The following is a 14,444-nucleotide window of genomic DNA, read 5'->3' as shown; positions in this document are numbered from 1 at the left end:
ACCTGGACTGTCGTATGTACACATGCCCACCTGGACTGTCGTATGTACACATGCCCACCTGGACTGTCATACGTACACATGTCCTCTTTCCCCTTATCCGTTGGGCCCTTGCCTCCCCTCTTTTTGCAGGCATCAGTATTATTCCTTGAGCTGTCCGAGAACTCAGGAGACCCTTCCTGCTTTTCTTTCCGGCTCTTGAGGGAAGGAACAAGTCACTTCCACAGGCAGAACACTGAACAGATGTCACTTCTCGACTCTGTACCTCTTGGCAGGGGACTTGATCTGTCCCAGCCTCAGCGTCTCCTTTTGTGAACAGAACACCTTACCCGTCACCTGAGGACAGTTGCTTAGGACAAGGTCTTGGGACAAGGCCTCACCAAGGAAATACTAACACTTCACTGCTTCCCATTTGTGTGGCTTCTCAAAGGACCTCAGGGCAGCACACCTGCAGTTAGGGGTTTATTTTCTAGTCATGCATGGACTTTATCATGGCTGTGGGAATCTGGACATCTGCACTGTGTAAATAAATGTTATAATAATGGGGATGATACCCGGGTTATCTGATACCAAATTTCTTTTTCGAGCTGAGCTTTTCATTCAAAGAGAATGATACTATATTGTGTACGGACGAGGCCTTCTGTCTGACGCCCCTTGCTTCCCTGTATAAGCTCTTTTAAAAACCCATCTGTCTGCTCGCGGTTGAGAGCTGCCACACGGGTGCTGAGAGACAGGATGGCAGAGTTAATGGTGCTTGCTCAGTGAGCCTGCAGTGCACCATCGAATGTGTTATCAGATTATCCAGTGCTTCCCCTTATCTTACAGGAACAACCAGGAGGCTTTGAGAGCCACTTCATGGATAAGAGTACAAATGTGGGGCGAGGGATGTTGACCAGAGGGTACGGATGGAAATGAAGGACTGACCCTGAGAAGATACAATCATTACTAGCTTTGTTTACTGTTGCCCATCTCACCAATCACCCGGGGCAGCTGTTTTTATTAAAACCACTACATTAATAAAATCGGAAATGCCAGCCGGGAGAGCCGCAGCCCGCACAGGTGATCTCAAGTGGGTAATGCAGCATTATACTTTTTGGGCTTTTCTTTTTCTTTATTTTTGGAGACAAGGTCTTGCTACGTAGCCCAGGCTGACCTCAAACTGACAGTAATTCCCCTGCTCCTGTCTCCCAAGTGCTGGGATTACAGGCCTGAGCTTTTGATAATACAGTGTTATAAAGAACTCCTCTGTCCTCTGAAGAGAGAAGTGAAAAAAAGAGGGTGAAGGTGCCAGCGTGGGAGGCAGGGGCCTGACCACAGCTAAGACAGACTGTGCTGCGCTCAGGTGTGCTGGGAGGCCGCGCTCAGGTGTGCTGGGAGGCCGCTCCTTCCCATGCCCTCTGGCTTCATGCACAGCGTCATATCCCCTCTTCCTCTTATCAGCCGTGTCGGCCAAAAGAAACCTTGCAGGGGAGGTGACAGCATTCTGTGCTCTCCGAAGGAACACAGTGAATGGAAGGGCTTTGGCCAGGAAGGCAGACGACCTTGCAGGCTCCGCACAGGGTGCTTGTCTCCAGACTGTCTCTCACGCCCCTCGATCTAGAAAGTCCACACTTGCCTCCTTGAGGGAGTCTACTCCTGTCAGCAGCTTGAACACAAGAATGCCTGTCTGTATGGTATGTGATCACACGGGGTGGGGACAGAGCGGGCGCTTTGCTGGCTCACCTTACCTCTCCAGGTCATTACCAAGTGACTGGTCAGCCTAAGGAAGTCAAGCAGCTGACACTTGCTGAACAATTTGAGGGCGCTTCAGATGCACGGATAAACAGATTTGCTTAAGAGAACAGTCCTGCTCTGCCAGGTCCTGCCAGATCCTGCCAGCACACGAGCAGGTGTTCAGTCAAGGGCCACGCAGGGCACAGCATGGCCAGGACACGGTACAGCATAGCCAGGACATTCTGCCTGTTGGGTTACTGGAATACGAAATCTGAACACGGGGGGGGGGGGGTGTCAACTTCCCAGAACTTTGGGGATAGAGGCTACCTTGCGGCTGGGAACACTCACCCCGTGTCAGCCATATGTGAAGATGACCGAGCAGAGTTAGAAGCTCAGCTTTAAAAATGTGTAAAAACCTGTGAGTCTTCTTTTTTTTTTTTTAATTCAATTTTCTCCCCTTTTATTCACACACTCCCGTATCTGCTTCTACAGAGTACTGTGGGCAGACACTGCAGGGAATGAGAACATGGAAGATGCTGTCTCCCTCAAGGAGGCAGAGCTGCTGGGATTTCCAGACAGAAGGAGAGAGAAACGTTCTGGGCACCCCAGGGCACACCTTTAATCCTAGCTGGGCACCCCAGGGCACACCTTTAATCCTAGCTGGGCATCCCGGGCACACCTTTAATCCTAGCGCTTGGGAGACAGAGGCAGGCAGATAGACCTCTGCAAGTTTGAGGTCAGCTTGGTCTTCGTAGTCACTTCTAGGCTAATACAATGAGACCCTGTCATAAACAAATTTCTTGGTGTGTCCAAGATGTAAAGGGAGAGAGACAGCAGAGACATCCTGAGTCAGATCTCCCCCTCAGCATTGCTCACTTCACATACATTAAGAGTATATTCATTCACATCTACCATACACAACGACACCTAAGGCTTGGGACACTGCAAAGAGGGGGCAGAAGGATTGTCAGAGCCAAGGGACGGGAGTTCTGTGAAGCTTTGTTTCCTAATAACATCAGAAGCTACACCTGTACAGTCTCAGCAACACCACTGCCTAAACGCGAGCTGAACTAGGAGGGTAACAATGGACATGCCAACCGGATGGGAAAAAGCCCAATGAGGCTTGAACCCTACGCAAAAACGATAGGCAACCGAGTGAAGCTGGAGCGAGAGAGGTTGCCCTCCCCAGGGAAACCACACCAACCAGTCATTTAGTGTGGAGTGGTCAGCTCCAAAACTGTGACACAAGTAACGCTGTACAGACTCAATAGGCTATATTTAAAAATATATGTATGCATATATACACAGATACATCTATGCCTGCAATATCAACTGATGAAAAAAGAGGCTGTGAATTTGAAAGAGTAGGGAGGGGCAACTGGGAAGGTTTAGAAGGAGGAAAGGCAAAGGAGAAACATTGTAACTAGATACAAGCTCAAAACTAAACCCCAACAAAAAGAGTAAAAGCATGCTTGCTTACAACCCGGCAAGACGCCCCTGCCATCATTCCCAGCCTCCAGCTCCCTGGCCACCAGGTAGGTGTGCACACGGCCCCTAGACACCCATCTGACCCAAGTCAGCTCCTATCAGAGTTATACTCAGCGAGGACCTCTTAGTGACTTCCACTGTCACCATCTCCTAACCACACTCCTCTTTTGTTCCACTCAATGCTACTTAAGCCAGGATGAGTGTAGTTCATTGGTTTGTATTGCCTATCTTCTTCAAGAAAAAAAAAAAAGTTCCTGAGGGCAGGAATTCTCACGTTACTTCACTGCTATAATCCTTGCGTCTGGAAAAGCACTCAATACATAGTAGGCATTCAATAAATATCTGTGGACTGAATGAAGAAGAGCTGATAAAGCTCTGCAAGGTGCAGCCTTCTGGAGCTATCTGGAGGGCAAGGGGAGCCCTGGGCATCTTTAACCGCGACCAGAGTGACATAATTCATCTGTTTCCAGGATAACATTTCTGCTGGCGACAATGACAGAATGGTGGAGGACGAGGGGAGGAAGGGAGAGACCAGGGGCAGGAAGTTCCATTAGGAGGTCACCACCCAGTGGTGACAGCTTGATACAGGCAGGGGCGGTGAAGGCAGAGGGGGAAAGAATTTGAGAAAGCTTCTAGAGGTGAAATGTAATGCTGAAATGCATAGCTATGATTTCATGCACCAAGCTCAGGAAACAGCTCTGGCGCCAGCATTACTGCTTTTCACATACAACAATCCCTTAGCCCAAACACAGTTCTAATCTTGATACAAAGAACACTTAGAGCCCTGCATACAGAAAGCAGGCTGGACTCCAGCAAGGATGGTGCAACTGATCGGGCTGCAGCAGACAGATGTGCTTTGTAATAGTGCCCGTCTCTGTTACCCATCTTGGAAGCAGATGGGTACCTGGCCAGCTCTCTTGAACCTCAGGACAACAGCTTCAAGGCCTTGCTCAGTTTCCGTGTGTTCTCCTTTCCTTCCTCTGTCTCCGGTCAGTGTAGTGAGGGCAGCCTCAGTACACAGCAGCACCTACTCAGTGCTAGGCTGCCCTTCGTCTGGCCACGCCTCTAGCATCACTCTCAGTTCTTTTCTGAGGCTCACTTCTGCACTGACTTCTGTGCTAGGTGGAAATGTCTGGGAAGCTTTGCCAAGCTCATTTAATAAGTCAGCCCCCATCTCCTTTCTGTCACGTACGAGCCAGAGCGCTTTCCTATGTGACGCGGGGACAAAAGGCCATTCACAGGTATGAAAGAACTCGGGAAAGTTTACCACCACCTACTGTTCTTGAGAAGAGAATTACTTGACTATACATTCTAGGCAACTGAGAAATTATTGTCTCAAAGTGCATAATGGAAGTGTCTGATAAACAGAGACCTGGACTTCCTCCTGGATCCTACCAGTGGGGAATGAGAGATCCAGTGCAGGAGAGCTGAAGCAAGATGAGCCCTCAGTCCGTCAGTACAGCTATACCAACAACCATGGTGACATGTGGACAATGCTTAATGAAACAGTTTATGTCCTGGAACTGCTATCCTCTGCTAGGTTAGCAATCCTGTAATTGCAATCTCTCTGCAGAAGCTTCACCCTTAAGAGTTTCTGTCACATTCAGAAGTCCAACTGAATAGCTGAGTTACAAAATAAAGCTAAGCAGTGTCCGTGGCTAGGAGAACAGGTCTGGGATGGCCTCTGTGTTGCAGGCAGCTCCCCGGGCTATCAAGTCAACCTGCCAGGCTCCAATGTCTCTTCCCAGAGCACACAGGCCCCTCACAAGTGGCTCCGTCCTCTTTCTAAGACTATCAAGCATGCCACCTGATCCATCGTCTCAGACCCTCCCTATAGCTCCTTATACTCAGTCGAGTGTTTGCAGCTTTTCTGGGTGACAGGCAGGACTCATGTTCACTGTGGGCAAGCCTCTTGCTCTCCATGGTCTTATTTACTTGCCTTCTCCCTTCCCTGTGGCCCCCGCAGACAGGTGCTGTCATGGAAGTCTATGACAGACCAACATTTGCTTACAGGCATAATAAATACACTATGTAGACCAGTTCTCACTTAACTCCTCTGCTTTCTTCATGGGTCTCTCAAAGAAGGGCCTATCTTTTGTCCCCACTTCTGCCATATAATGAGAACTAAGGTTGGGGAGCACACACAGTACGTACATCTAAGTAATCTATCCTCCATAAACACGGCACAAATACTCTCCCGACAGTGGAGCTCGGCGAGCGCACGACTATTTATGGGCTCACCATCTCCCCTCCAGCTTGAACAGTACCTGCTCTGGGACAGGAGCTCATCAGTGCCACCTGAGAGCTGAATGGCTCATTTGTGCTATTTCCCCAGCAAGCAAATGCTAGGCTGGCTCTCAGAGAATGATGCTGAGTGAATGCATCCACTCTAACTTGTAAACCTAGGTTATGTTCTTTGTGCTAAAATCCAACCTGACACAACCTTGGTCTCTAAGTACTTCCTCTTCTGAGCCCCCAGCACCCCCCCCCCTTTGTCTTGGCCTCTGTGTGTGTGACCCAGGAACAAAAAGCAGCTTTGTGTTACTGGGAGAGAAGGCTTCACGGAAATGCAAAACAACATTAACCTTTTCCTGTGATTGCTTTTAGCACACCGGGTGTCTATAAACCTGGGGAGATCAGGAAGAAATTAGTTCAAAATGTAGACAATAATAATTTTTTTAAAGTGCCTTCTCATTTTTAAAACCTGGAGATGATATATTTTCATCCTTGAGAAGCAATTCAAAAGCACCCATGCTGGGCCCCACCCCCTCCTGGGCAGCCCTTTCTTCTCTGCCCGTTGACTATTCCCAGAGTGTCTGCCCACTTGTGCATGCTGGAAGCAGCAGCCACTGCAGCAGCAGCAGCATCATAAAGAAGACTTACACACCCACACCTCCCAGTGCTGGGCTGGGGCTTCAGAGCCTGGCATTTGTTAATCCTGCCTCAGTGCCAACCTTCCCCCCTTAGAGGTCTTGAGGCTGTACTAAGCCTAGACAGAGGGGCTCTTTATGAACACTTCTCTGTTCTCTGACGATGGCCAGAAACAATCAGACAAAATGAACAAAGGGATTACAAATTAATCGGCTCTTGCTGGCTCTTCTGACTGCAGAGATATGATTACAAGCCCAGGATTTGCAAGAGACCTACATTCCTCATTAATCTCTACTATCGGTTCCATCACTGTGGGCTTTTTCTTTTCTTTCTTTTTAAAAAGCAGGGAATGAAGAGTGTGAGCCAGCTATGCTCTTTCTTTGCTCAGCAGTAACTGAAAAATATGTCCTTAACATTTCACAAAGCAGATCGTCCCTGCGCTGAAACCAGTAAAGTGTGGAGGCGAAATGGCGCGTGTCCTTTCTGTCTCCGTCTGGCTAAGTTAATGAATTTAAGCATGGATAACCTTAGCCCACAGCTTCTTCAGAGGAGGACTGCTAGTCCAGAACAACTGCAGGCTCTCTCCCAGAGGCTCCTGCTCCTTCCTAATACACTCCCTTTGTGTATCTTGGCCATTCAGCAGCAGTCAGAGGATGGGCTGGTCAGCCACACTCCTTTCCTGGACCTCTGCTCTGGGGCCATCTGAGCTGGAGCCTCAGAGAGAACAGGTCCTGGCAGCTTCCTGCCCGATCTGCTCTGTGTGTCAGAGCCACAGTGTGACCAAAAAGCAAGAGGAACTTTTCTCCTTCTCTTTCCCAGACATGTCTACAAGCTCCACTTGGGCACAGGCTCTGCCAGTGACATTTCTGCTGTGGGAGCCATGACACATGCACCTACTGAGACAGGACAGATTCCATGATTTGTGGGGACTGGAACATTTATAGCAGCTGCTTAGCACATTGAATGTGGTGTACAGGTCACGGCAACTCTTAGTTCTGCATTCCCCTGGCTAAATACCTTGGCAGAAGGCTGAGCACAGGGCTTAGGAAGGCAGCTGGGCAAGACTCCTGGGAAATGAAGTTAAACTAGAAGCCAGCAGACACCCATTTCTCGGGTCTGCTCTTACCTGGGTACGGCACTCTTCCTTTGGTGACCAGCTCTGTGAGTAAGATTCCAAAAGACCACACGTCAGACTTGATGGTGAACCTCCCATACAGGGCCGCTTCAGGGGCTGTCCACTTAATGGGAAACTTTGCACCTGCAGAACGAAGACCTGGTTACTCGGGCTGATCCACCTATGCTGGGTGAAGAGGGAAGACACAGACTTGGAAAGCCATTTGCAGGAGGTCAGGAAGGAGATGGGGAAGGAATAGCAGGTGTGGGCCTGGCTCAGTCACTTGAAGCAAATCACTTTAAATCTCCCTTCGAAGAGTTGGGTTTCAAAACCCTTGATATGTCAGTAAAGAGAAGACCTAGCTTCTTGAACAGGATTCCATGATCACACTGAATGGTACGTACTTGATCTGGAGAATGATTCCGGACTTGTGATTTAGGAACTGTGTGTGTGTGTGTGTGTGTGTGTGTGTGTGTGTGTGTGTGTGTGTGTGTGTGTGGTGTGTGAATGGCTCCCAGAGGTTCCTACCTTTGATTGCTTAGTCAGAAGGGAGTGGCACTACTTATAAAGATTAGGAGGCGTGACCTCAGTAGGTGTGGCCTTACTGACTGTAGCGTGTCACTCAGCTTTGAGGTTTCAGAAGCACAAGGCAGGCTAGTGGCACTCTTCCTGCTGCCTGTGGATCTGGATGTAGAACTCTCAGCTACCTCTCCAGTACCGTACCTGACTGCACACCACCATGCTTCCCACCATGATGATAATGAACTAAACTTCTGAACCGAAAACCATGCTTTCCTTTGGAGCTGGGGAGATGGCTCAGTGGGTAAGAGCACTGACTTCCAGAGGTCCTGAGTTCAAATCCCAACAACCACATGGTGGCTCACAACCACCTGTAATGTGATATGATGCCTTCTTCTGGTGTGCCGGAAGACAGCTACAGTGTACTTATGTATAATAAATAATTTCTCACTTCCTCCTACCCATCTCTCCATGGTAGTCATCTTTATTCCTGGGATGTTTTTATTCTGCACTGTGTGACCACCTTCTTCCTTCCTTCCTTTCTCCTACCAGTCAGAGAAGGTTCAAGTGAATAACACTTTGGACAGGGCATGCCTTGATGACAGCTTAAGAGTCTGATGGCTAAGCATGTAAATATATGAGCCTATGGGGGCATTCTTATTCAAATGGACACACACACACACTTTAAACTCATTTCAAAGACAGAAGGACTACATCTTTCAAGTGTCTCTGATCATTAGAAGGATCCTCTTTTTCCACATCTAAAGGACAGGCACAGGCCACCCTGCTCGTCACACTGTTAGAAAGATGTGGACAAATTAAGATGGACCTAGCAGCCTGCGTTTTCATGCCAGGGTCAGCAACTCTAAAGCAGTTCTGGGCACTTCTTGAACAGACTAAAGGAAAAAATACAAGGATTTTGTATTAGTTATGCAAACAATAACATGCTAAACCATACTGACTATGCTTAGGAGGTGCTAGAAAGCATACGAAGGCTGATAGAAATCAGAATTGTCAAGCATCATCTATGAAAAGTCACCGTGCAACAGTGGCAAATGATGAAAACCTTTAAATTATGGAGGTTTTAATAGCCAGACATGATAAATTACAGCAATAACATTTTTGTTTTAAATACAGTACACCATAACAATGTTAACAAATATACCCTGGCTTTTTCCAGCAATGCAGTTTTCTTCTCCATCTCTTTTTTGCCAGTGTGAAATCAAAACTGAAGAAAATCCTACGATTTCCCTCTGTGGCATCTCACCCTAACTCTGGAGCAGGCGAGTGTCTCTTTCACGCTTACGCATTCCACTTAAAGTGAGTTTGTTTCTCGCTTCCCTTAAGTGCTTGCTGGTAATCGCCTGCATGATCTGGGGTTCTCTGAGCAGTCATTTTGTTTTAAAATTTCGTTAAAAGCAATCTTCACACAGCTTTCTGTCCTTGGGCATTCTGTCCATGCAGCTGCAACTCCAAGTCACTGGGATCAGGGGGACAGGTTTTCCTCAGTGTCAAGAGAGGGCTGCCCAGGAACGAACCTCAGCTGGGATTCACTCGTTCACAAATAAATGAATGGATGGGTGAATATTAAACACATCCTCATTTAGAGCAACTCCATGGCTTTACAATCTGACAACATCTAAAGTACAATGGGACTATTTCTCTCTCTGGTGTGCAGAAAAAATCCTGTACCATAAACGGCTGGAAAATAATCCTTCGGTCCTCGGACTCACGCAACACTGGTCAGTGGATGGGGTCCTGGCAGTCCTCGGACTCCTGCCACACTGGTCAGTGGATGGGGTCCTGGCAGTCCTCGGATTCATACAACACTGGTGAGTGGACGGGGTCCTGGCAGTAAACTACACACGATTTACACAGGTGTCTTGGTCTTCTTTCTTTGAGACAGTCTCATGTAGCTGAAGATGCTGTGATCAACTCCTAGTCCTTCCTGCCTCTGCTGCCTGAGTCCTGGGATTACAGATGTGGTAATCTGGCTTTCACTTGGATTTTCTAAGCAAAGATTTTTTTTTTAAGATTCCGGGTTTTAAAAAGTAAACACATCAGCCAGCTATGCTAATCTGCTTTCTCATTTTTCTCATTTTATAAGGTTCAATAACGATATTAAACCAGGCAATGGTGGCACATGTCTTTAATCTCGGCACCTGGGAGGCAGAGGCACGGGCTCTCTGTGAGTTCTAGACCAGCCTGGTCTACAGAGCGAGTTCTAGGAACCCAGGCTGTTACACAGAGAAATCATGTCTTGAAAAACAAAAACAAAACAATGACAAAAAAAAAAAGATATGTAAAAATTTACATAAAAGAACCCAGTCTGCATAATGAAGTAATTTGTAGGTATGCGTTTTGATGGATTAGAGGACTTACGGACAGTTGTTTTGCATTATTGCTTTGTAAGATATAAAATATTTTTCACTCCAAGCAACAAGTATTTAAAAGGATAAAAATTAAAGAATGGCTTTGTCCATATTTCTAGTAACTACCTTCAACACAAACTTAAAAAATTATGCCAGGCAGTGGTAGCACACGCCTTTAATTCCAGCACTTGGGAGGCAGAGGCTGGTGGATTTCTGAGATCGAGGCCAGCCTGGTCTACAGAGTGAGTTCCAGGACAGCCAGGACTACACAGAGAAACCCTGTCTCGAAAAACCAAAAAAAAAAAAAAATGTTATTTGTGTGTAAGTCTATGTACTTGTGTGCCAGTGCCCTCTGAGGCTGACGGAGAGTGTGGAGTCACTTGGAGTCTGAGTCCCAGGAAGTTGTAAATCCACTTGACTTTGGTACTGGAACCGATCTGAGGTCTTCTGGAGCCTGAACTGTGAGCCATCTCTCCAGCCCCAACAGAAATTTGGTTTGTTTATCGAGACAGGGTGTCTCTGTGCCACTCTTGCTGTTCTGGAAGTCACAATGTATACCAAACTGGTCTTCAACTCAAGAGACCCACCAGCCTCTGCCTTGGCAGGACTAAAGGTGGAGTTTTTGTTTGTTTGTTTGTATTGGTTTTCAGATTTTTTAAAAGAGAAAATTAATGTTTTCTTTTCCAAGACAAAAGGTTAAACTGAAGCAATGACAAACTATTGCTGAAAAGAACTGATCAGTGCTTAGTTTCCTTCTCTTCTGGATACTTCTATTTGCTGCTGTCTTAGCTCCCTCCAGAGAGTACAAAGTTACTGGCCCTACCGTGTGGTTCTGAGAGTGGAGTGTTAGGCAGCTGGTTTCTCCTGGTCTCTCTGCATATGGGTATGCAGGATGCAGGGGTAAAACCCCAGGCGAGAAGGGTCTGTCTAAGGTCACCCAGCAACAGGGTACACAGCCCCACAAGGGGTTCTGGTAGGGACTGGAGTGAGTGCTTCACTTGGGCCAAGTCAGAAAGCTTAGAGACTTGGAAGGAGGCAGCTCCCAGAGAGAAAACAGCTCACTGCCACCCTGTGGCTACCGTCCCCCACCTCCATCATGCTGACTAGCCAAGGTTTCTTTCGGGCAATTTATCTGGTCTCTTGTCTCTGGGGTGTCTTCCCTTGTTCTTGGTGACAGTCCTAGTGTCATGTCTGTCATCATCTGGATGGCTATTTAAGGGTCTAACAACTGCTAACTACAATGGGAAAGCATCTGCCTGCCACACACTAATGAAACCTAAAACACTGACAAAATCTGCATTTTAATACCGAACGTACAATACTCAGAACCCTTACTGTCTGAGTGAATCTGAGAGATGTAGAGGGAGCCATAGCTCTGCCTCAGAGGAACAGGGAGGGGGCAGCTCCTGGCTGCTACTGGGATGGGCAGTGGTTTTAGTGGCAGAAAGAGCAAGCAACAGGAGGCTTGCGGTAGACACAGTAAGATACAGTGGGCAGCAATCCTTTCTGGCTCGATGGGCACTGGCCCTTTCCATCAGAAGCAGGTTTATAATCACCTGTGTGCCTAGTCAGGGGAAGGAGTATGGTGGGTCTCAATTATCCAGCTCTGTTCCTAAGAACAGTAATAACACCAGACCCCACCTGACCACTGCTAAGCTGGCCTGCTCTCCTCACCATACACAGCGAGTCTGGAGTTTTCCCCACGGGCCTAGCATCTGTTCGATGCACAGCCTCCTCCCTGTCTCTCTCTTCTTCCACTTACTCTAACCACAAGTGCCATTCAGGCCTCAGTGTTCCGGACTCCTCTCTCCCCACTATGTCCTCTCTCGGCACTAATTTTTCCTGCTGTGTGTGGGTGTGGGAGGGGATGGGCACATTCAGCTGTTTCTCATTTGAATTCCTGGGTTTTTATTTCCAAATATTTATGGGCTTCTAGGGTATCTTGGCTTTACCTAAAGTATAGCAACTGTAAGCTTAATTTATTGTTCAGTATATCATCTTACTATGTGCAAATTATAAGAGAGTCTTGTAGTGGACAAAAAAATGTCACCAAATGACTGAGTTAGAAATTTGTACTTTTCAAATCTAAGAAAGGAACAAACTCCCCTTTGTTTGTTTGTGTTTTTCTATCCACTTTCTGGGGTTTGGTCACTATGTTTCAGGGCAGAAAACCTAAGCTGGGACTCCCCCCCCCCCCCCCCCCCCCCCCCCCCCCCCCCCCCCCCCCGCTCCGTGCTATTTCTAGCGCTAACCCATAGTCATCTTGCTGGCACCACCTTGGTTCTGCTCTTTGATCCGTCTCTCAAAATTACCCAGATTCCAGTCATCGTCTCTGCTGAGTTCTCCTGCCTTGGTACCTAGCTGTCAGCAGTGCCCCTCCAATTAATCCTTTTAAACTGCAGCTTCCTGTTCTGACTTCCTTAGCCACATGGGAAGGTCCCAACTGAATTAAATCAGAATCCACCATGTGGTTTCCAGGGACCCACATATCCAGTCAGCCCTGGTTTTTCCTATTGCAAACATACAGTTAATCCAGGTTCATTTGCGTCTCACTCCTGTAGCAGGTACCACACACCTGGGGTAATCATAGCCCGTCTGTTGTATCAGCTTGTTTGAAATGCCATCTTTCCCTCCACTTGCCTAGCTGCAGCCTTCTGTCCCCTCAAGACTTCAAGTCTGATGACCCTGACCAGAAGTGGCAATTTAATGCTGGGCACTACAAGTGCCTACCATTATGGAACAGATCGTGGGTACCTGCTGCGTATGCCACACGTCTGACACACGGAATACATGTGCAGATGTTTCTGATCTTCAGCTGAGAGAACAACACGGCGAGGAACACATGTGAGGATGGAAAAGGGACCTGTGAAAGGAGACTGGCTGCAGGGTCCGAGCACTTAGACCCTGTGCTCCATGCTGCCAAGTGCAGCTCCCGGCACCACGCACACCTTCATGGTCGGGGTAGTCTATACTTAAACAGTGTTCCTAGTACTTTTACTAAAGCTGTAAAACCACAGGCTGCTCAACAAATGTGGTAACAACGGCAACAGCAACAGCAGCAGCAGCAACAGCAGCAGCAGCAACAGCAGCAGCAGCAACAGCAGCAGCAGCAACAACAACAGCAACAACAACAAAGGTCTACTTGAGCAGTATCTTACTCAACCCCCAATGGCCACAGAAGTTATCTTCTTTGACCAGGACTTCATAAAAGCTAACTACAAAGAAAATATTGGTGATATAATGGTATAACAAATGATGCTTTTCTCAGCCTACCCGGCCTAGTGCTCTCGGCTTTAAGTGAGGATGAGATGTCCACTTAGATTCACATCAGGAGGGGCCACCCCAAGTCCCAATCATAGTCCAGTTAAAGGAGCGGCTACATGCCCAGTGGTCAGACACGAAACTGCCCTGAGACAGAAATGGGTCTTGACTTGGTGGCTTCCTGTAGAGGGCTCTCCTTCACTCGTTAAGGTGATGACAATGTTTCAAATGCTCACACAAACACTAAAGATACCTTTTGTTCTGAGGTTGCTTTCTGAATGAAGTAAAAGGAAGAGCCAGGGCAGGGGCCCACCGCTCTGGAGTGGCAGCGGCGGCAAGCCCGATGCTGGGCAGAGCCCGATGCTGGGCAGAGCCCGATGCTGGGCAGAGCTGGAACTGAGTGGTATTCTTGGGAAGGGAAGGGCAAGACTGGTTATGTAGAAAGCAGGCTCAACAGATACGGGCGACGCTGAGAAAGACTGAAGTTAAGGAAGTTCAAATAAATGAAGAAAAGGAGTTTTGGAGTGAGGCAGGCCTTGGCTTGAAGGCTGGGTTTACCAGACCCTTGACAGCCCAAGTGTTAGTTTCCTGTCTGTCACTTGAGATGGCAGGAGGTACAGGGTCTCCCCAGAGTGTCTGATGCCCAGCAACAAGCGGAGAGCTAAGAAAATGCTTTGATGGAGCTGCTCTGACAAAGGCCCTCAGCAGCATTGACCTTCGAAACTCTAAAGGGGGAAAGAGGATGCAGAGAATCCCCCCACACTCATCCAGTGGTGTCTTCTGAGTTCCCCAAGCGCAGTGTGGGGCACTCTCCAGGGTCATCAGAAAGAGGGCGCCTCCTACAGGAATTTTCTAAAGCTGGAGGAATTTAGCTCCTATAGAGCTAAAAAGTGGTTTTGTCTTGAAGAAGATGTCTCAGGAGACAGAGGAGTGGAGGGAGTCAACTGGGGTGAGAGCTGCAGGGAGCTGTGGGGACAGAGAAGGGACCAGTGTGACCCATGGCTTTCCCAGACAGAGAAAGGCTCACAGCAGGGGTCAATACAAGCCTGCTGGGGCCACCACGAGCCTAGTCCAGCCCAAGCCTGCTGGGGCCACCACGAGCCTAGTCC

The 14,444-nt window shown here is 48.0% G+C and overlaps 1 protein-coding gene across 1 annotated transcript in view; it reads right to left on the bottom strand.

Annotated features, from left to right (window-relative positions):
* Positions 1-14,444, bottom strand: part of Fyn (FYN proto-oncogene, Src family tyrosine kinase) — a 115,871-nt gene that overhangs the window by 7,176 nt on the left and 94,251 nt on the right. The window contains exon 12 of the mRNA XM_031347233.1: positions 7,196-7,327. Within this exon, the coding sequence (XP_031203093.1) occupies positions 7,196-7,327 (132 nt within the window). The remainder of the gene's footprint in view (positions 1-7,195; positions 7,328-14,444) is intronic.

Source organism: Mastomys coucha, unplaced genomic scaffold (genome assembly GCF_008632895.1).
Source record: "Mastomys coucha isolate ucsf_1 unplaced genomic scaffold, UCSF_Mcou_1 pScaffold3, whole genome shotgun sequence".
In the NCBI taxonomy this organism is placed as follows: Eukaryota; Metazoa; Chordata; class Mammalia; order Rodentia; family Muridae; genus Mastomys; species Mastomys coucha.
The sequence above is the reverse complement of the archived record's forward strand: the minus strand, read 5'-3'. Positions and strand labels throughout refer to the sequence as shown.